General features: G+C 47.5%; 1 protein-coding gene across 1 annotated transcript in view; it reads right to left on the reverse strand.

The window, feature by feature from the left end:
- The window catches only part of L3MBTL2 (L3MBTL histone methyl-lysine binding protein 2), a 329,605-nt gene that overhangs the window by 41,661 nt on the left and 265,124 nt on the right, over positions 1 to 22,820 (reverse strand). The window contains exon 16 of the mRNA XM_086958249.1: positions 14,556 to 14,837. Within this exon, the coding sequence (XP_086814375.1) occupies positions 14,556 to 14,837 (282 nt within the window). The remainder of the gene's footprint in view (positions 1 to 14,555; positions 14,838 to 22,820) is intronic.

Consider the following 22,820-nt stretch of genomic DNA (forward strand, 5'->3'; position numbering starts at 1 on the left):
GGCCTCTCGGTGCTACAGTGGCGATTGTGTCTTGTGGCTAGGAGCACATCTGGATCCACTGTATGGCTAATGAGGACAAAAAAAAAAAACAATGCTTTATTGCCATAGGAAAAACCTGTAATTGCAGGCATGTGCCAGTAGGCTGCAGTAGAGAATAAAGCAACAAAGAAAACTGACACCTTGCCTTTAAGGCAGAGTAGGGGTACTGTGCCTTTAAGACCTGAAGGCGTCCCCCTTCTCCCATGGTGCACCACAGGTGGCAGTTGGGTCAGTTCTTTTTGGAGGTGCATAACACCTGAGTAGATCCACAGTAAACATCTCATAACTTTATGAACATGCTCGTCCAGGGAGGTGGGCGGGAGCTTATGACTTTGAGGAGTATACCCCTGGATGAGAACTAGGATTACAGGTAAGTAACTAATCCTTCTCATCCAGGGGATACTCATCAGTAGTCATAATCTATGACTAGATTAGCAAGCTCATACCCAAAGTCTCGCGGACGAGCAAGAAACAAATACATCAAAGACTGAGTAAGTTACACATTGCAAATACAACTTATGCAAATAAATTCCTTAAAAAGGCCTGCCCTACTCGGGCATAGGCCTGAGTATCTGAGTCCAGGCAATAATGGCGGGTAAAGGTATGCACAGACCTCCAAGTTGCCGCTTTACAAATTTCAGAAATAGGAACATTACGGAGGAGATCTGCAGTTGAAGCTTTCCCTCTAGTAGAGTGTGCATGTGGTTTACCCTGTAAGGTCATGTTAGCTAGTTGGTAAGCTAAAGCTATACAGGCGACAATCCATCGAGAAATGCCCGTTCTGATGCTGACAGGCCAGTATTAGTGCTGCCATAATTAACAAAAAGCCGGTCAGACTTTCTAAGTGGAAGGGTTTTAGCCAAGTAGAACTTCAGGACCCTCCGAAAATCTAGAGAGTGTAATGACCTCTCCGGGGGAATAGAAGGTTGAGGAAAAAAAGTAGGTAAGGTAATAGACTGGTTCATATGAAAGTCTGAGACTACCTTAGGCAGAAAACCTGGGTGCGTTCGTAGGACCACCCTGTTGGCATGAAAAACTGTGTAAGGTTCCTTACAACACAAGGCCTGGATTTCGCTGACGCTACGGGCAGAGGTAATCGCCACTAAAAAAGCAGCTTTCCAGGTCAAGTGCTACAAAGAAGCCTTATGTATAGGCTCGAAATGAGCACTCATCAGTTTAGTCAGGATGATATTAAGCTTCCAGGGAAGGGAGGGAGACCTCACCGGAGGAAAGACTTTCTTAAGCCCTTCGAAGAAATCTTTAACTACAGGTATAAGGAAGAAAGATGTTTGAGAAGGTGACTTCCTATATACTGTGATGGCAGCTAAATGAACCCTGATGGACGGGTATTTTAGGCCTGATTTTGCTAAATGCAACAGATAAGGTAGAATCACCTGCTCTTGGCCATGTACCGGGTCGAGAGAGTGTGCATGACACCATAAGAAAAACCTCTTTCACTTGAAAGCATATGACTTCACAGTGGAGGGTCGTTTTGCTTCTTTAAGAATGTTCATGCAGTCTGCTGGGAGGTCTAGGTGTCCATACTGGATGACCTCAGGAGCCATGCCGTCAAGTGAAGGGAGGGGAGGTTGGGGTGAAACACCTTCCCCTGGTCCTTGGATAACAAGTCTGGACGGCAAGAGAGTCGCCGGTGCGGGACCTCCAACAGCTGTAGAAGATCGGGGTACCACCACTGGCGTGGCCACTCTGGTGCTATCAGTATCATCCTGGTGTTGGTCCTGTAGAATTTTTGGATCACTGCCGGGATTAGAGGCAGGGGAGGAAATGCGTAGAGTAATGTCTGCGACCAGCTGATCAAGTGTCCGTTCCCCCGTGATCCCTGTTGGGGGGACCTGGACGCGAAGACGGGGCATTTTGCATTGTCCGCGTCTGCGAACAGGTCAATGTCCGGTAGGCCCCATCGCAGAAAAACCTCCTGCGTGACTTCCTCGTTGAGCACCCAGTCGTGCGCTTCTACGAAGACTCTGCTTAGGAAGTCTGCTTGGACGTTTTGAAGTCCTGGTAAATGAACTGCCACGATGGAAAGGCCCCTTGCCAGAGCCAGATGGCTTATGCTTCCAGAGACAAGACTCTTGACCTCGTGCCTCCCTGCTTGTTCAGATAGAACATAGTTGTCTTGTTGTCCGTCTGAATCTGGAGGTGGTTGGTGCGCAGAGAAGGGTAAAGAGACTTGAGAGCCAGATGAACTGCTCGAAGCTCCAGGAAGTTTATATGGTAGCCTTGCTCTACTTCGGACCAGAGGCCTTGAACTTGGAGCTGGTCCATGTGAGCACCCCATCCTTGAAAGGAGGCATCCGTGACAAGTGACTGGGATGGAGGAGGACGATGGAATGGAACCCCCCCGAAGAAGATTGGTCCGTTTCAACCACCATCTTATTGAGTCCCTGGCTGTTTGAGGAAGCAAGACAGGGTCTTCCTAGTGACCCAATCTCTGAGACCATTGGTCCTTGAGGGCTTGCTTCAGAGGCCTCATGTGAAGGCGAGAATTGGGCACAATGTAGATGCACGAGGCCATTGACCCCAAGAGAGAGGACACTTGTCTGGCTGTGGGGCGTGAGTGTCCAGTAGAAGGCGACCCTTCAGGAGCATAGATGACAACCTCTCCTCTGAAGGACACACGCTTGCCTGTACCGAGTCTAGTGAAGCGCCCAGGTAGTGAATCCATTGAGAAGGATTGAGTACTGACTTCTTTAGATTGACCTGAAGACCCAACGAGAACATCAATTTGAGGCAGAACGACAGATGGCTCTGAAGCAGAGTCGGAGTGGAGCTTTTCAACAGCCAGTCGTCTAGATTTGGATAGACGAAGATCTTTCTTTTGCGAAGAAAAGCAGCCACTACCGCCATGCACATGGAAAATGTCAGAGGTGCAGATTTCAGGCCAAACGGCAGCACTCGATACTGGTAGTGATGGCGTCCGATCTGAAACCTTGAACATTTTCGGTGCTTTACTGATACTGGTATCTTAAGCGGCCTGCAGGTCGATGGCACACATCCAGACTCCCTGATGGAGATGCGGGAAGATCTGGTGCAGGGCGAGCATGCATAACTTTTCTTTTTGGATGAATTTGTTCAGCAGCCGTAGATCCAGAACGGGCCTGTATTCTTTGTCTGTTCCTCCTTTTTGAACCAAAAAATATCGGGAGTATATTCCTTGATTTCTTTGCATGGAGGGAACCTCCTTTATGGCCATCTTTTTAAGGAGGACGGAGACTTCGTCTTGCAGCTGTTGAGTGTAGAATCGGGGAAGGTGCTTTGCCTGTAGGAAGACTTGCGGAGGGGGGGATTTGAACCTCAGCAAGTAACCATGCTGCACAATATTCAGCACCCATCTGTCCATTGTTAGGGATCTCCGAACGACGGGAGCAAATTCCATGCGAGTAGCCATGGGCTGCAAGGTCAGAGGCATCTACTATGCCGCTGATGACCTGATGTTGCTACGAACCCTCCTTCCTGTATAATTTCAACGAAGTCCTGCCGATCTTCCTTAGGAAGCTTTTCTGTAAAGCGAGTCAGGGAGTCTCAGAAGGATCGGTCATACCTTCCAAGTAAGGTAGAGGCACTAGCTACCTTCATATATGAAGAGGAGGTGTTGCATACCTTTCTGCCAAAAGAGTCCATGAGTTTGCGGTCTTTCTCAGGTGGTACCGAGGAAGAGGTAGTGCCCGAATGGGACTTCATGGCAGCAGCCACAATTATGGCGTCCGCAGGAGGATCAGATCTGAGGAACAAGGGATCCTCAGCCGGGGCCTTATACTTCTTTGCTATCCGAGATGGAACAGACCCCACCACCGCCGGTGTGAGGAAAGAAGCCATAGCCGGTTCAAGGAGGCCGGGAACCAGGGGCAGCAGAGGTCTGGGCTCTGTCGATGATGAAGGGTATCAAAAATCACAGAAGTGGGTATCACTAGGGTATGCAGCGTAATATTGAGTTTTTTTGCTCCCCTGCCCAGAACATCTGAGAAAGTCACAATGTCATCAATTGGAGAGACTCGTGAAGGAGGCGTCGAGGAGAAGGTCGGAGAGTAATCTCGGAAAGCCGACCTGGTGGAAGATGACTACGATGAAGATCTTGTGCGCCGCCTCCTATGGGGCCTGTCACGATGCCTGCTGTGATGGGCCCTGGACCTAGTGCGTTGCCTTGACGGAGATTTCGGTCTAGGAGAAGGTCTTGGCCTGATAGGTGTTCTTGGCCGTACTGGAGAACGTGATCTGGACGGAGATCTTGGTCTGGGTGAAACCCGGGGCCTCCGAGGAGACCTAGCCAGTCTGGCCGGAGTTCTTGAAGCAGACGGAGAGTATGTGCGGGAGTAATCCGAGCCCGGACTACTGTGACCGCCAAAGACAGCCCCTTGAGCACAATGGGGTACCACGCTGCGTGATCTGTTCGCAGATCTGGGGGAAGGTTCCGGGGAGATCTCCACGATACGGGAGATGATGATTTGTCTCCTGAAGACCTGGAACCAGGGGACTCCACCACGACCATCACCTGATTCCTCGACGGCGAAAGTTTAGACGTCGAAGACATCTGTGTGACCAATGGCGCCGAGCAGGGTCTTGATGCTCTCGACGTCAATCGCCCACGCCGTGAGGGGCTCAACTACGAACCTCGACGTCGAGCCGGTGACTTCGACGTCGATCTTCCTCTATGTCGATCAGATGGAGAGCCTCCATGACGTCGTGTTGACGACGACCCTCGACGTCGTGTCGACTATGACCTGCTTCGACGTCATGTCGACCTTTCCTGGCGTCGCCTCGACGTCGACCTCTTTGACGTCGAATGGTGTGATCTTGAAGACCCTCTCGACAGCAGCCCGCCAGCCGGCGGCGACCTGGAAGCCGTCTTAGCTCTCAACGCTTACCCCCTCGGGGGCGGCGGAGAGAGTCTCGACGTCGATGGAAGCCTCAACGTCGATGGAGACTTAGAGATGGTAGCAGCCACAGACTTTGAGCCCGAAGTGTGCCGCCTCGAAGCAGACTTACTTGACTGCGGCGTAGACCTTCGACGTTGCGATGGTTATCTGGGCCTCTTTGACGGCGACCTTGACGGAGATCTTCGACCTTCCTTCCTCTTTCTGGGGGCAGGAGAAGCGGAACAACGCACTTTTTGGCCATGCTTGCTTGCAGAAGACGACCTGGGGACTGCAGGAGCCCCCACCTGGAGACTTTTGTCTTTCTCCAGCATGGCATGAAGTCTAATTCTCTCCCTGTCACGAAGTGTCCGTCTAGAAAAGTTTTGACAGTGGTGGCACTGGTCAGGGTTGTGTGCAGATGGAAGGCACATAATACACACTGAGTGTGGGTCAGCCAAAGCCATCTTCTTGTCACAAGAAGGACATTTCCAGAACAAAGCAGGCATTCTGACAGGAAATTCTTGTGGGTTACCACAAAAAAACAATTTAGAAGCCTTAATAAGCCAGAAGATGTCGAATTTTCTGAGAAAAATCTCTCAAAATCACAATTTCAGTTAAAAACGGAAGAGCTCAAGCTCCAGGATCCTCACAGAAGGAGCCGGAAAAAACAACAGACCCAACTGCCACCTGTGGTGCACCATATGAGCAGGGGATCGCCTTCAGGTCTTAAAGGCACGGTACCCCTACTCTAATGCCTTAAAGGCAAGGTGTCAGTTTTCTTGGTTGCTTTATACTCTACTGCAGCCTACTGGCAAATGCCTGCAATTACAGGTTTTTCCTATGGCAATAAAGCCTTGTTGTATGCAAATGTTTACTGCTCTCTCTTTCTTCCTTAGGGGTTGGGAGAGTTACTACTGTTGTATGCTAATTTGTGTAATTTTGCGACAGTTTTGCCAGTTGGGAAAGGTTTTAGGCTGCAAATATATGTTTTTACATATATATACACATATATATTTATATGTATTTTCTATATGCTCCGGGATCCCGCACATAGGCGGGGATTATTCATAGATTATGACTATTGATGAGTATTCCCTGGATGAGAACGTGGGAATACCCCAGTGTTTAGAAATTTGCCTTTTGGCTAGAAGCAAGGCGATAGTAACAAAGTGGCGACAACTGGTGCTCAATGGTTTGACACATCCCAGCAAGGCAAGTAGCGAGGGGGGGGTCAAGTCGGCATCTATCATTAATGCAATGTATCGAAAAAATCTCGTGCCACTATCGCAATACGGGGGCGCAGTTTCATGCTAGATTGGCGAAATCAGCCTGTTCCGCAATGCACCTAGGACACGTGTGGGTTTTAGTGGGGTCCATCCTGTCTATCAGCTTGGGTGTAATGTATGCTCTATGCAAGCATTTATAGTGAGAAGCTTATGCAGATAATTGCCAGATATAAAACGGGTCTGTTTGCAACAAAACATCCATGTCTCATGTGATAATAAATGCCCCAGATCCCTTTCCTGCGTTCCCACACCTACCAGTGGCCTGAGAGTCTGGCCCAAGGTATATAATCAAGAGGCCAGGTGAGTGCCATCTGCAGATGTAATAAGAGATAGCAGCAGAAATTCAGTCGGCTCGGCTGTGGCGGAATCAAGTACTGAGTACGTGGATATGCATGTTCTATGCAAGAGACACTTGTCCATGTAAGGGACATTTTGTTCTCCTGTTAGCCCATCAAGAGTGCATAGTTTGGCCTAGGCGAATAAGTCCCCAACCGTGCATAATCCGTATCGGGTTAGAGTTTGTTCAGTTGATTAGTCCAGGGTTGATGGATTATCATGGAGGGGTAAGTGCGGATTATCATGGATGGGTAAGTGCGGAGAGTATAGGAGGCTAACGTTTAAGTAGCACCATAGCCGTTCCCAGGCCCAATATGTGGTCTGAAGAGTCTTTCTGTAGGTGACCTGGGAAGGCCATATGGGATAATGGTGTTAAGAGAACAGCGACTAGCCTGCGACTATTCAGGTTTTAGGCACTGTAATCTTGCGTAAGGGTGATACCAAAAATATGCATAATGCACCTGTGCCAGTAGATAATATCAATAAAAATCTGGGACGCTGATACCCCCGTGCTGATAGGGCATAGTTTGTGTTTGCCATTTAATATGTGCCCGGCCGCTGGCTCAGACCAGCCTTGTGAGCATGCTTCACAATGTATAAAAAAAATTTGCAGTGATAAGAATAAGGATGTTTAGGAAGAGTTATAAAAAGAAGAGCAACATCACCATGTTAATAATGGCGATCCAGCCAGCAACCGAAAGGGGAAGTTGGATCCATCTGTCAATTTGAGTCGACAGTCGGTCAATAGATGGGCTATAATTGAGGTGAACGATCTCAGATGCAGTGCGATGTAAGATAACACCAAGATAGCAAGGGGGCTTGTCATACCAGCTTAGGGGATAGTCTGAGGTGAATTGGTCCGTTGCATGTGTTAGCAGGAGAATTTCAGATTTGTTCCACTTGATTACCAACCCAGAGAAAACACCAAAACGCACAATCTCGTGGAGGAGAGGAGGAAGATTCACAACGGGGTCCCTGACCTACAGTAGAATGTCATCTGCATACAGTGAGGTCAATAATGGCCTGCGATGGAATCTCAACCCACGTTGCAGATGGCCCATGAGAAGGTCCATGGCTATGATGAACAGCAACCTATGATGGGACACTTGTCTAGTACCTCGCGACACAGCAAATTGCCTGGTAAAGTCACAATTTACCCGGAGCCTAGCCACAGGGTCCATGTAAAGTAAGTGTACGAGATCATTAAAGCCCTTAGGAATACCCAGTTTTGCGAAGTGCAACATATAGAAAAGACCACTAGTGAATCAAACACCTTTTCGGCGTCAAGTAGTATAGCCGCGGCAGGGAGACTGGGATCTGTTTGATTAATGACTGGAAAGACTGTGCATAGGTTAACAGATGTAGATCTATTTGGAAAAAAGCCAGACTGGAACGAGGAGTGGATTTGGTCCACTAGTAGCAATAGGCGCGTTACCAAGACTTTGGCCAGAATTTTATAATTCTGATTAGCAGTGCTAGAGATTGATATGAGGCGCATTGAGTAGAGGGTTTACCCGGTTTAAGGAGAAGAGTTATAAAGGCCTCAAGCATTGAAGGGGGAAGTTGTCCATTTTCAAGAGACTCAGCATACACCTCCAGCAAATGGGTAAGTAATAAAGATGTATATGCTTTGTAAAAGATACCGGTTAGTCCATCAGTAACTGGAGCGCAGTTGCCACTGAGATAGTCAATGGCCTGCCATAGCTCCTCTGCTGTAATAAGCGACGCTAGAAAATGGCGCTGATAGTCCTCATGCCAAACCATGGACACCTCTTCAAAATAATTAGTGAATGCTTTATCAGAGGGGGGGAAAGCGAGTGGTGTATAGGCGAGAATAGTAGGAAAGGAGGGTAGAGGAAATATCAGCACTGCGTGTGTGCACTACACCATCAATCGTGTGCAGTTGTGTGATGAAGCAGGACTGGTGCTGAGGGCAAAGGAGTGTGGTAAGTGTCCAGTGCGGCCCCTCGCCATATATTCTTGCTCGTGCATGCTTGCCAAGATAATTATTGACCTCACAAGCAGAAATGTCGGGGGGGGGGGGGGGGTTGATCTTCCTTTGAGGCGCGTTCATCCAGGTCACAAAGCGCATCCTCTGTGGTTTTCAGATTGCGGTGGATGGCTTGCAGCACTCCGGCCGGCTTAGCAATGCATATGTCCCGCATATAGACCTTAAATACCGGCTCTGTGGCCCAGTATGGCACACTCTGGGAATCCTTTAATTGAAAATAGTAAAATCTGGAAAGAAAGAGTGACATGCCCTGATGTTGGATGGAACCCTTGTCACGAGGAAGCCATATCACAGTGTCTCGGTCGTGATAGTTCAGTAGCGGGCTATAACAAGCGAGGGGAGGGGCCAGAGGCAGACCTCTGCGCAAAGGCCCAATGCATGCGTTTGATTGCAAATGTAGAGGAAAAGGCATCCCTGCTGAACAGATCTGTCAACAACCGCTCCACATAACCTGCCATGGGGCCCGTGTTGGTCGTTTCAGCCACTCCGGCTATACAAATGTTGCTGCGCCGCAATCTCGTCTCCAAATCTTCCGCCTTGGAGGCGACCACCTTAAGGAGTCGTTCAGTACACTCCAATCTCTTGGCGATAGTAGGATGGGCGTCTTCCAGCTCAGATATACGTTGTTCAGTAGCTTCTATGCGAGACTCGTGACATTTCATGCGATTATGCATATCATCAAGTCGGACAGCCAGTGCATCAAACCTTGCATCTATGGCCTTGTAGCCAGCGCATGGTTCCACCATGATGGGCGCTATTCCATCAGATCGCGAGGATTCGGATTCGAAGGACCCAGGAGGGTCTTCACGTGGTGGATCATCGCCATCTTCACGGTGAGGTGTCTTGGCGGCTTCGAAAGAGAGCTGGTGCTGTTTAAGGTCGCCGCGCCCCATGGCGACGTGTAGGTTTAGTTTGTAAATGTAATGTACAGTATATTTATAGAGCGCACTGCAACCCATCGGGCATCCTGGCGCTAAAAGAGACAGAAAAAGACATCTATGACAGAAGCAAGTAAGTATTATACTCTTGGAAAGAGCCAGGTTTTAATTTGTTAACGTAATGGCAAAAGATCTTTCATCTGTTGCAGCTCCGTGGGTAGCTTATTTCAGGGTCTTGCAACAGCAACACTGAAAGCTTGCCCCCCAGCTTAGATCATCTAATCAGGGGTACTTTCACCCAATTAGCCGAGGAGGATCGAAGGCAATGGGTGGGGACATACCAGCAAAATTTGCTCTGCAATGGTATAGGCCCCAAACCGTGCAGTGCCTTAAACACAACACAGAGGGATTTGAAGTGAATGCTCTGCACTATAGGGAGCCAGTACAGCTCCGCAAGGGCCTGAGAGGAGGAAGATTGGCAGGGACGTATCAAAGCCAGCTTGGCTGAGATATTCTGAATATATGATACACACTGCGGCAACCCTCTGTCCAGCTAACACTCCCAGACATGAAGTGTAGCATGTGTGAACCTCGCAGCAGCAGGCCCACCGTGAACTCTATTTACAATGCGGCCACTCAGTGTGCCCAAGACCCCGCCCTCAGGCTCACCCGTGGCCCTTGCCGCCGCGGGGCCTCTGAGGACCGCGTCAGGTCTCAGGGAGCGAGGGCCACCACAGTGCTGCCGCTGTGTTCAACGCTATGCCATATAGTCTGGATGAGCTGCGACCCTGCAAGCATTCCAAGCCTCAGTCTCCACGGTCGCAGGGCATGTAGTGTGGCGCTGGACAGCCGATTGATTGCGGCAGCTCCGGAGCTTCAACACCAAGCGATCATCTTGGTGCTCGGCTCAGCCACGCCCCCGCAGATGGAATCTCGAGATCAAGGATGACCCCCTAATTTTTAGGTCTCGGCCTGCGTAGGCTGCGCTTGCACGGTCTCGGCCTGCATAGGCTGCGCTTGTGCAGTCTCGCCGGCGAGATCTTATGTTTTTCAGTGAGGGGCTTGAACCCGCCCCTCTTCTCCATTGGCTGGCTTCCTAAACGGAGGCCAGCCATTGGAGGAGGGGGCGTCTGTCCATTTAAGCCCTGTGTTTTTGGGATTGAGGGGCGTGTTTTTTAAGGTTCTCTTCCCATTGGCTGGAATTTTACATTCCAGCCAATGAGAAGAGAAGAGAAAGAAACACGTCACCCAGTCGCAAAATGGCGGTGCGTTTCTCCGAGGCATTTCTGCTTCGCCTGGGAGAAACGTGGTGGGTGGTGTGCCTATAGCCATGTCTGAACTGGGGGTGGCAGAGTGGGCTAAAGAACGGTGATGGATTAAACCCAGATCTTTTTACTGGGTGTGAGTGTTTGATTGATTCAGATGCTCTGCCCATCACCACCCCCTTTTGTACCGCTTTTGGCCGCCATAAGCGTGGCAGGGTATGCTCAGACGTGAGTCCCTTGCTCACTTTGCCACTGGATTCAAGCAAGCCGAGCTGAAGACGGCTAGAATGCCAGAAACCGGTCCTCGGAAGCATGTTTCCGGTCCAGGGAAGACATTGCTTGGCAGTTCGGGCTGGACTGTTGCCATGAGGCACAGGGTCAGACTGATTTGCATATAGCCATGTCTGAACTGGGGTGGCAGAGTGGGCCTAAGAACGGTGATGGATTAAACCCAGATCTTTTGACTGGGTGTGAGTGTTTGATTGATTCAGATGCTCCGTCCATCACCACCCCCTTTTGTACCCCTGTTCCCTGCTTGTGCGCGATTTTCTTGCCTATGTTCCCTGTTTCTTGCCTCTGTTCCCTGCTTGTGTGAGTTTTTTTTTTGCCCCGGTTCCTTTCTTGTGAGCGTTTTTTCTTGCCTCTGTTCCCTGCCTGTGCGCAATTTTCTTGCCTCTGTTCCCTGCTTGTGCTTGATTTTCTTGCCTCTCTTCCCTGTGAGCGTTTTTTCTTGCCTCTGTTCTCTGCTTGTGCGCGATTTTCTTGCCTCTGTTCCCTGCTTGTGCTCGATTTTCTTGCCTCTGTTACATGTTTCTTGCCTCTGTTCCCTGCTTGTGCCCGATTTTCTTGCCTCTGTTCACTGCTTGTGCTCGATTTTCTTGCCTTTTTTCCCTGCTTGTGCTCGACTTTCTTGCCTCTGTTCCTTCCTTGTGCGTGATTTTCTTGCCTCTGTTCCGTGCTTGTGAGTGTTTTTTCTTACCTCTGTTCCCTGCTTGTGAACATTTTTTCTTGCCTCTGTTCCCTGGGGCGTTACTGGGCAGAGATGGGCGTGTGGCTGACCTAGACTGAGGGATGTCTGTGTGTGTGTGGCTCTTTGTTTGGTGTGTGGCTCTGTGTGTGGTGTGTGGCTCTGCGTGTGGTGTGTGGCTCTGCGTGTGGTGTGTGGCTCTGTGTGTGGCTCTGTGTGGTTCTGTGTGTGTGCGGCTCTGTGTGTGTGTGTGTTTGTGGCTCTGTGTGTGGCTGTGTGTGGCTCTGTGTGTGGCTGTGTGTGTGCGTGGCTTGTGTGTGTGTGGTTTGTGTGTGGCTCTCTGTGTGTGGCTGTGTGTGTGTGGCTGTGTGTGTGTGTGTGTGTGGCTCTGTGTGTGTGTGTGTGGCTCTGTGTGTGTGTGGCTCTGTGTGTGTGGCTCTGTGTGTGTGGCTCTGTGTGTGTGGCTCTGTGTGTGTGTGTGGCGCTGTGTGTGTGTGTGGCGCTGTGTGTGTGTGGCGCTGTGTGTGTGTTTGGCGCTGTGTGTGTGTTTGGCGCTGTGTGTGTGTGTGTTGCTCTAAGTGTGGCTCTGTGTGTGTGTGCTGGGCTCTGTGTGTGTGGCTGTGTGTGGGTGGCTTTTTTTGTAGGTGGCTCTATGTGTGGGAGTCTCTGTCTGTGTGTGGGTGGCTCTGTGTGTGTGTGTGGGTGGCTGTGTGTGTGTGTGGGTGGCTGTGTGTGTGTGGGTGGCTGTGTGTATGTGTGGGTGGCTATGTGTGTGTGTGGGTGGCTCTATGTGAATTACTCTGTGTGGGTGGCTCCGTGTGGGTGGCTCCGTGTGGGTGGGGGTGTGGGTGGCTTTGTGTGTGTGGCTCTGTGTGTGGGTGCAAATGCAATAGGTCTCGCATTTGCGAGAGATTAAGCTATTGGCATTGTAAATGACAATGCCATTTATTTATATGTTTTAAAAACAAAAACATAAATAAAAATAACGTCAAGAGTAATGCCAATAGCTCTAACTTTAACAATGCTGAGACCATTGCATTGTAAAAGCTTGTTTGAGTATGTAATTATTTTTACGAGCTGTTCTGAAGTGAAAAGATCCTCACTCCTAGGACCATCTTAAGTCCTCACTGCTGTCCCACGTCCAGACAGATTACCTCCATGTGTCCCGCGGACGTGGGACGGCAGTGAGGACTTAACATGGTCCTAGGAGTGAGGATCTTTTCACTTTAGAATGGCCCAGAACTAATATACTAAAATTGATGGTGACTGGATCGGTCACAACGCATTGAATATTTGACATTTGAATTCTAAAACTATGATCGCAACATTGACTGACGCACTATAACAGACCGATTGATCATATCAAAAGAAAGAATCATTCATTCAAAAAGCCTTGAGGAAGCCCTCCCGGGCGAAACGCACGTTGGCTACTGTGTAAATTTGAAATAAAAATTGATTACTGAAATCTTGACGGGGATTTGGTTCATTTTATGGAGTTTGCTGTGTCATTGAGCATACTTGTTGGATGGACAGTACAACATTGAACACTTTCATATTCAGAACGATTGAACTGTTCGAATAATTTCTAAAGTGACTTTGCTCTGGTATGCTACAGTGCTTATGAGGTGGATTTGGACTACCCTGTAGTTCCAAAGGTGTAATACTCTAGGTCGATGGGTATTTGGCACAGTTTTAGCACCCAATATTAAATGCTTAGAGAGTGACATAATGTATTATACATGACCATTGTACATATGGTAATGTGCAGATCAAGAGAGCATATCGACCCATTTGTTTAATGTGAATGTAATAATGATTAATTAATAGATTACAACGGGTACAGAATACGTCCGCTCAGCTTCTACTGAACATTCCTAAGAAAAAAAATCTATTCGGCAAGAGCTAAAAGCGCTACATTGGCAACCAAGTGGGCAAAGAATAAAGTTCAAAACACTCATGATCACCTATAGGGCTTTACATCAGATGGGCCCAGTTTATATCCAGGATAAGATTAAAAAGTATCGACCCTCTAGGGTCCTTTGCTCTGCAAGCTAAAATCTTCTTTGCATTCCTAGGGTGCATGAAACGAAGGCTGGTGCTAGATCACTTTTTTCTGGCTCCCAGTCTGTGGAATTCAGAACACCTTCGGTTTTTCTCCTCATAGCCTGCCTTTAAGGCTCTTCTGAAGACACACCTCTTCAAAGAATCATGATCCAGGCTTCCCGCTCTTTTAGAAACCCTGCCGCTCCTGTAGGGGACTCAGGTTCTTTCTTCCATTCATCAACTTAGAGCCGGGATTCGCCGGAAGGAGCATCTATTATGCTCTACAACTTTGCCTCATTCATTCATAATTGATGTTTTGGAAAGGTTTTCCTTTTCACCGGCCACTTTGGATAGCCAGGCCATTAAACCCATTTGGCATTTTCCAGCGGGACTGCAGCTATTTCTGGCCGTTTTTTTGGAGGGCCCAGGGCTGCTGCAGAGTCATCAAAAAGACTCTTAAGCGCCATGGAGTTTACTGCAGTAGACCCAACAGGCGGGAGAGAACAAGAGTGAGACTTGCAATGAGCATCAAAGTCGTTTTTGTGTGCTGCTGAAACAGTACTATCTGGTGCATCTATGCCTCTGGAGGACTGGCATAGAAACTTCATCGAGGCCGATTAGACTAGATATTCTTCCTCATACAATTCAAAATGGTCATCAACATTGAGCACACTGTGGTATATCAGGTGTATTCACCCTTATTCTATAGCAGTGTAATAAGACCTATGCCAATAAGATATATGCCTATCCCATCATGTTCTAAATAATTGACATGCCAAATGTATTTAGATTTGTCATTGCCTGGTAAACAGAAACTGCAACATCATCATACAACAGCTTGAATACATGATTTTACCTTCTTTCCGCTCTTCGTGGGCATTCTCCTGATTGTTCGCATCCGTGATGCGCCCAGGGTACGGAGGGGGAGGCCCAGGATAGGCAGGGGGAGGCCCGGGGTAAGCAGGTGGAGGTCTGTCAAATACGTTCGGGTCTTTGGTATCCACAGGGGACTGGATGTCCGTTGAACCTTGAGTGTCTGCTGCTGTTTGGTCATTCGTGCTTTGTGTGAGCAATAATCCTTTTCTCCTCGCCCACTGAGCCTTGGTAGCAGCTCTCTTAGCAGCAACTCCTTTTCTTCCTAATTGGAGCAAGAAAAAATGAAGTAAGAGATGTGACCAAATCCAAGATAGGAGAGCAAGGCGAAAGACTGCGTAGTAGTGCCATTGAAAGCAAAGAGTGGTGCAATTGGAAGGGCTTGGGAACAAATGATAGGATGTGGAATGCAGAACAAAGAGGAAGTCTAAGGAGTAGGACAACACAAAGCAGAGCAAGGAGTGCTCTATCAGCAAGGTACAGAGCAAAAAGAGGTCAGAGAGTGGAGTGTCTAGGAATGGACTGCTGGGAAGGACCAAAGAGACTGAAGCAAGGGGCAGGTGCCTATCAGGAAGGACCACAAACTAAAACAAAGCTCAGAGAGTAGACTGAAAAGTACGATTGCTAGAGACAACAACAGACAGCAAAGCAAAAAAGACATGAAAAGTTTTCATAGCTCCAGGGAATATTGGGAGTCAGGCAACCCCGAGTATCCTCTGGCCTTTTCTGGTGTACATAAATAAATTGCTCTCTGCCCCATGTACTGAGCACCATTTGTGAGAAGCTTCAGAACAATAGCTACAGACACTACTCAGAGTAGACAAAACACAAAAGATGGTGGGACACGCCTATATCTACGGGCACATACTAAGGTGAAGGTAGCAGGCCACTAAAGCCACAGGCTGCTGGTTTGAATATGGTTGAAGAAACCCACCCCAACCCTAGGTGGCATGCTAGTACATGGTGTAGTAAAGTGTAGCAAATGACAACAGAGTAACAAACTGCAAAATGGCTGCTCTCTCCTCATTGGCAGCTCCTTTTGGGCACAATACACAATGGTGTTCCTATTGTGGAATATTTCTTGTAGAAACTCACTCCAGTAAATCATCATTAAATCTCAGTTGGAGTAGGGGAGATCCACGCCCCATTAAATTAAAGGAAGGAGGTGGCAAACTTGCCCTTTTTATCAGGGAGATTTTAAATAAGGTCTTTCAACTTGGAGTCCTAAAAAAAACCCAGTGGCCCCTCGCAAACTATCAGCTAATTACCAATATCCCATTGCTACTAAAAATAATAGCGAAAGCAGCCACTCTTCAAATCTAGGATTACGAGGAGCTCAATGGGACTCCCTATGATGGTCAATCAGGTTTTAGTCAGTAAAAAGGTCATGACACTTGTTGTTCTGCCATACCTGCTGGATATTGTGGATTTCGGTAAAAGAGCGCTGCTTCTGGTACAACAACCTTCTGCAGAAATCAAAACCCTGGATCACCAGGCCATATTAAGGACATTGAGCAAGGTGGTATCAGTCATCTCTAGGCTTGTTCAAGACCTTTTTTTCTGATCGGAAAACAGAAGTGGTAGTGGGACAGGACATGGCTGATAGAATCATGGTACAATATGAGGGGCCACAAGATTCTTGCTTCTCGCCACTGCTTAATATTTACATTCAGTGCCTTCAAATGATAGATCAGATTGGGCTGATCCATGAGAACTGCACACAAGAATCAAATTGTGTTTCTTTTGTCTAATAATGTGGCATCAGACTGTCAAATGTCAACACTTTTTTCATTACGCAGAACAACTGGCTGTACACAAACTGGCTGCTATTAAACACAGTTCTTAACTGCTGAACAGAACACTGGCTCCAGACTGTAGGAAAGTGGATTATTATGTGGCGTGGTTGTGAGATCCCACAATGTGATAATGTCAGTATCTCCTTCAGGTCCTGTTAGTTTCCTTTCATAAAATCCTCAGCTCAGCTGAGGCATAAAGACGTCAGGCTTAATTAAAAGAACGAGTGCAATGCATTTATAAATGTGGAAGCAGTCAATAAGTAAAAAACACAACACATAAAAATGCAACATCAATTTATAAAAAATACATTGGTTTTCTAGCTTAAAATAGACTTCAAAACGACAAATCTATTGAGAGAAACCAGTGATATGAATGTTTAAAGGTAAGTACATTGATGAAGTTCACTCTTGGGAAATGCAATAAATCGCCGTAAGGATTAGTTACTTACCTGTTATCCTAGTTCTCTTCCAGGGGTATCCTCATTAAAGTCATAAGCATTAGAATATTCCCGTCCATGCGCGGGACCCCGGAAACACTATATTATATGTGCCCCACATATATATATATAACAATATATATATTTTCTCAACACCAAGTCCCTCGATCCTCGGGACTAGTCTCCCACGTGCTTCGCCCCCAGTTACACGAACCTTTTCGTGGGCTGGTGGGAGAAGCACGTGGCCTGGGCGGGAGAAAATGAACGATGGATGAGTAACATCATGTTGTGGACCCGCTATATCGACGACTTGTTCTTGGTATGGCGGGGTACATAAAGTGAAGCTGAAGAATACATAAAAGATCTTAACAAGAACAGTCTAAATCTCAGCTTCACTAGCAGCATGAGTAAGAATGAAGTCTTCTACCTGGACCTTCGAGTCTATGTCGAAGATGACACCATTCAAACTGCAGTCTATCGTAAACCCACTGCGGGCAACACAATCTTACACTCGGGAAGCTATCATCCGCGGAGTGTAATTAACAACATCCTACTGGGGGAGTTTTTGCGTATGAAACGCAATTGCTCAACACATGAAGAATTTGAGAAAGCAAGAGGAGAATCTAGGAAAAGATTTAGACAAAGGGGATACTGCAAAGGAATCCTTGATCAAGCTGAGAAAAAGAGCGACACAGTGGGGAGGAATGACCTACTGATAGATAAACCTAGAGCAGGCAAATCAGAAATCAGAATGATCACAAGATATTCAGAGAAGTCACCAGAGGTCTTCAATATTATGAGAAAAAATTGGAAAATGTTTAAGACTGACTCTGTAATAGGGAAAACATTGTCCAGCTATCCGCTTATCTCCTATAGAAAAGGGAACTCATTCAAGGACCATCTAGTTAATAGCCATTACGAGTGCGGAAATAGGAAGAAATCAACAGTTTTGGGCTTTTTTCCCTGCATGAAATGTAAGGCCTGTAAGAACTCACATAAGGTCAAGGAATAACTAGTACCAGGGAAAAAGAACAAAACCAAGATTACGAAATTACTCAATTGTAATTCAGAATACACAGCGTATTGCTTAACATGCCCCTGTGGAAAGAAATATATAGGGAGCACGGTCAAACAAACCAAACTCAGGGTTTTAGAGCACATGAGGGCCATCACCTCAAAAGACCAAAGCTACCCTGTAGCCCGACATTTTGAGGCGATGCACAACAGCAACAGAAATCTACTTACCTATTTCGCACTGGACCAACTGACTAGAACTGAGAGAGGAGGGAACTGGGTGAAAAAACTACGAACCTTAGAATCTAGGTTCATTATTCAGCTCCAGACTAAGACCCCAGGAGGGATGAACAACGAAGAAGAGATGTGGACACACATCTGAATTGTTGCCATCTATGATTCTTTGAACAGAGGTTTAGACAATTTGAAAAGAGGAGTTTATTCCCAAAATTCTGTATCTGCCCACCCTAAGTATAAATGAAACAATTAGACCTTGTAAATATATAAATGTGATAACAAAATGTGATGAATGTTGTGGATTAAGCCCATTCAGGGCAAGATTGGAAAAACAACAAGCAGTGAAATACATAACATGTCACTAATCCGTGAAGGATTAGTTACTTATCTGTAATCCTAGTTCTCTTCCAGGGGTATCCTCATCAAAGTCATAAGCATTAGAATATTCCCGCCCATGCGCGGGACCCCGGAAACAATATATTATATGTGCCCCACATATACATATACATATATTTATAAATATATATATATAAAATTAAGCAATTGCAGCCAAGTAAAACAGTAGAGCTGGAATATGCTGTGAAGAATTTCCACCATACATGTGTATTAGCAATAGAATTTCCAGTTTGGACAGGAGTACCTTTTCCAGGATTGTGTCTCAAACACACCATGCACTGGCGGACCAAATTAGTAGCCATTTTAGAGATGTTTTTATTACTCCACACCGGGTCTAACAGCTTACAGATGCCCTTGGCACTCACATGGGCAGGCCCATGCGCCATCGTCACCACTGGAAGAACATACGCATTCGGTAGCAACCATCGTCTCTTGTCTGTCGCATCTGTCCAGCATTCATCCGCATCCAGTCGTCCCTGCCCGTCCTTCCATGCTCCCAATTCCTCGTCTGTTGCTTTGCCCTGTATGTTCTTGACACTCTGTACAGTGTCTGCGAACATATGAACATCTGGGACCCATCTAGCTGGCCCTGCCACAAACATCCGTGGTAATTTTTCTCTAGCAGTTTCCTTTGCTGTCTCATCAGCAAAAGCATTGCCTCTTCCCACATCATCCACTATCGTCTTGTGTGCGCTACATTTTATCACAGCCAATCGTTTGGGTAGTGTCAGTGCCGTTAGCAGTCGTAATATCAGTGGACCATGTTGTATGCGTTGTCCGTGAGAAGTCAGAAATCCCCGTTCTGCCCAAAGTCGCCCATAATTATGAGCCACGCCAAAGGCGTATTGGCTGTCAGTATAAATGTTCACGTCTAACCCCTCACTCAATTCACATGCTCTCAGTAAGGCAATAATCTCCGCAGCCTGGGCAGAATTGTAAGGTATCCTAGAAGTCTCCACCACCGTCTGTAATGTTGTTATTGCATATGCTGCTGTCGATGTACCGTCTGGTAATTTAAAACAGGACCCATCCACATACAACTCCCCATCTGGTTCGTCCAAAGGCCTGTCTGTCAGATCCACCCTCCCCTTTGTCTCTTCTTCAGTCCTGTACAAACAATCATGTATGTCATCGTCTTTTGTATCTGTATCTGTAGGGATAGGTAACAAGGTGGCGGGATTCAATGTAGCACACCTTTTGATCGTGACATGGGGTGCAAAAAGAGTCATCTCGTAACCCGTCAGACGAGCACTAGTTAAGTGCTGCGTCTGTGTCCTGTTCAGCAAAATGTCTACAGCATGCGGTACCATTACTGTGAGGTCTGATCCCAGCACGAGCCCTGCCGATTGTCTTATGGAGACCGCAGCAGCCGCCGTGGCTCTCAGACAGCTCGGCAGCGCTCTTGCCACGTTATCGAGCATGGCAGAGAAATAAGCACAAGGTCTCTGCTTACCCCCAAAACACTGAGTTAAGACAGACAACGCGCAACCTTCCGCCTCGTGCACGTAAAGAACAAAAGGCTTCTGGTAATCAGGTGTCCCAAGAACTGGCGCAGAACACAAAGACGTTTTTAGTGACTCAAACGCTTCTTGACATGCAGGGGTCCAGGGTAGGGGCTCGCGCACTTCCTTGGTAGTCAGATACAATAGGGGTTTTGTTAGTAACACATAGTTAGGTATCCACTGACGACAATACGATGTTATGCCCAAGAACGCGCGCACCTCTCGCTGCGTGTTAGGTACCTGCATGTTAGTGATCGCCTTTATGCGCTCTGGCGTCAATCTCCTCCCCACTTTCGAAAGGAGGTGACCGAGGTAGGTGACCTCCGTTCGACAGTATTGGAATTTTGGAAGGGACACTTTATGTCCTCTCGTAGCCAAATGATGGAGTAATTTCACAGTAGCATCCCGACAACCCTGTTCGTCATCCGATGCTATTAGAATATCATCCACGTACTGCAACATGACGTTGCCAGGTGGAAGTTCCAGCTCATCCAATTGTGCCTTCAACGCTTGACTATAGATGCTCGGACTCTCAGTGTACCCCTGAGGAATTCTTTTAAAGCGGAAGCTTCGGCCAGCCAATGAGAATCCGAAGAGATATCTGCTGTCTTCATGTACTGGTATACTGAAGAAAGCATTTTTTAAATCTAGGACAGAGAAATATTTAGCCGAAGGGGGGATCATTGTCAATATCGTTGTAATGTCCGAGACCACCGGGTACTGTGGCTCCACTAACCTATTTACATGTCGCAAATCAATCACAAATCTATAAACATCAGGGGTATTATCAGTAGCCTCAGGTGACCGTCTTTTGAGGATAGGTAAAATAGGGCTGTTGCATATGTTCGAATCAGTCTCTTCCACTACACCAGACCGTATTAAATCTTGTATTATTTGTAACAGGGCCTTCTCCCCCTCCCTAGGAATCCTATACTGTGGAACTCGGGGCAATTTCGCTCCCACCTTCACTCTTATTGTCACCGGAGCAATATCCATTTTACCTACATCTGTATCATTTACAGCCCACAAGCTGTCTGGTATGCCTTGGAATTCAGGTGGCAATGGGTCATCCTTCGAAAAACACTGCAATGGGCGGGCAACGTTCGGGCCCAAAGTAAGGTACACACCGTCTGGGGAACAATAGATGGTGGCGTGTAACCTTTTTAATAAATCTAGGCCCAACAAATTTTCCCCACAATTGGATGTCAATAGAAACGGTGAATCAACAGTAAAAGGGCCAATCGTCAACGTGAGAGGTTTAGAAATGGGGCTAATCACCGGAGTTCCTGCGAAACCCACGGAGATGTTATTCTTGCCAGACAGAGCCGCCCCTGGGACCCGAGAACGAGCCACAGAACTTTTCATTGCACCCGTATCCACTAGAAATTTTTGTTGAGACCCCGATAAGTCAGCTTCGACATAAGGTCCCCTCTGATCAACTTCCATAAGTACTGGTCCCATGCTCTGTCCTACGCTGTCCTAGTTGTGGGAAAACCCTGTCAAATCGTCCACTGAGTAATCATCGTTATAATACTGGCCCCCACCCCTTTGCGACTGTTGTCTGTCTGCACCATGGTCAAAGTAATTTCCTCCCGGTCTCCCGCCACCTTCTGACCGTGCAGCCTGTCTCCCAAAATCACCACCACTCGTCCTCTTCCTCGTCCGGGACCGGTGCCCGACTGAAGCAATGGGCAATCCCGCCACCAATGCCCTTCCTGCTTACATTTCGCACACTGATTCGGTCCCAGCCTCTCCCTACTTTCACCTCTCCCAAAACCTCCCCCACGACTCGGCGCTGCACCTCTTCCCCTTCCTCTAGCCACTTGCTGTAACAAAACTCTCGTCTTCAAATCCTTAGCCTTCTTTTCCTGTTTGTCCTTACTTTCATTTTCCCTGTGTTCATAATACTGTGCCATACTGAGGATACCCGAAGGAGAGGACGTTGTCCACGTACTCTCCGACGCTTGCAATCTAGCGGATATTTCAGGCAATAAGTTCGTAACAAACCTATTAACAAAAAGCCGCAATCCGCCATCTTGTGACACATCCTGTCCACTGTAATCCATAAACGTCTCCTCAAACCTCGTAAAGAAATCTGAGACCGCTTCATCCTTTTTCTGCTTACAAGCCGTCAACTTATCCCAATCTACCTTTTTCGGGGGAATGAGAGAGTGCATATACTTTATTATGCGCCCTGGCAAAGCTAATATTTCAGCCTTCGGCTTCTCTCCTGGCTTACGCTCCTTGTCCCAATCCTGCAACTCCTGCCATGTACCTCCCAGCTCCTCCGTATGATCCGTACCCTTCACTTGCCGCCACACATCAACCGGGACCAAAAGCCCGAAAAACAATTCAACATCAGCCAACGTCATCACAGTAGAAGACGCCGCTTCCGTAAGCTCTTTGTAATAGGCAGTCGGATTCTTTCTAGAATCTGGTAGCTGGGCCTTCAATGACAATACCTCACTTCTCTTCCATGGCGTATACACCCATTGCTCCTGGAAATGTGCATCAATCCTATTCCTAGTAACAGCCTTCGTTACTGGGTCTAGCAACTCGGGGACCTAGGGGTGAAAAATAGGGTGCACCTCGCGCATTGGGTGGAGACCTGGGAAATGGGGTGTGCCGGCAGAGGGTAATTCATTCCTGTATTGCAATAGTGTACGCAGACTACTCATCACTTCTTTCACCCCTGTGTTCGTTCTATATGCTCCAGCCTGTATGTCTCGTAAAACCGCCGGAGCCACACCTCCATACCCCTGCTCCCATAGCGGTATCAATACATTGGACATGTGCCACAAAGCGTGCTGCTGCATCAAAGGCTCAAAATCTTTCATAGTGGACCAAATATCCTCAAACGAATAAA

The sequence above is a fragment of the Lissotriton vulgaris genome, chromosome 1_1 (assembly GCF_964263255.1).
Source record: "Lissotriton vulgaris chromosome 1_1, aLisVul1.2, whole genome shotgun sequence".
Classification (NCBI taxonomy): domain Eukaryota; kingdom Metazoa; phylum Chordata; class Amphibia; order Caudata; family Salamandridae; genus Lissotriton; species Lissotriton vulgaris.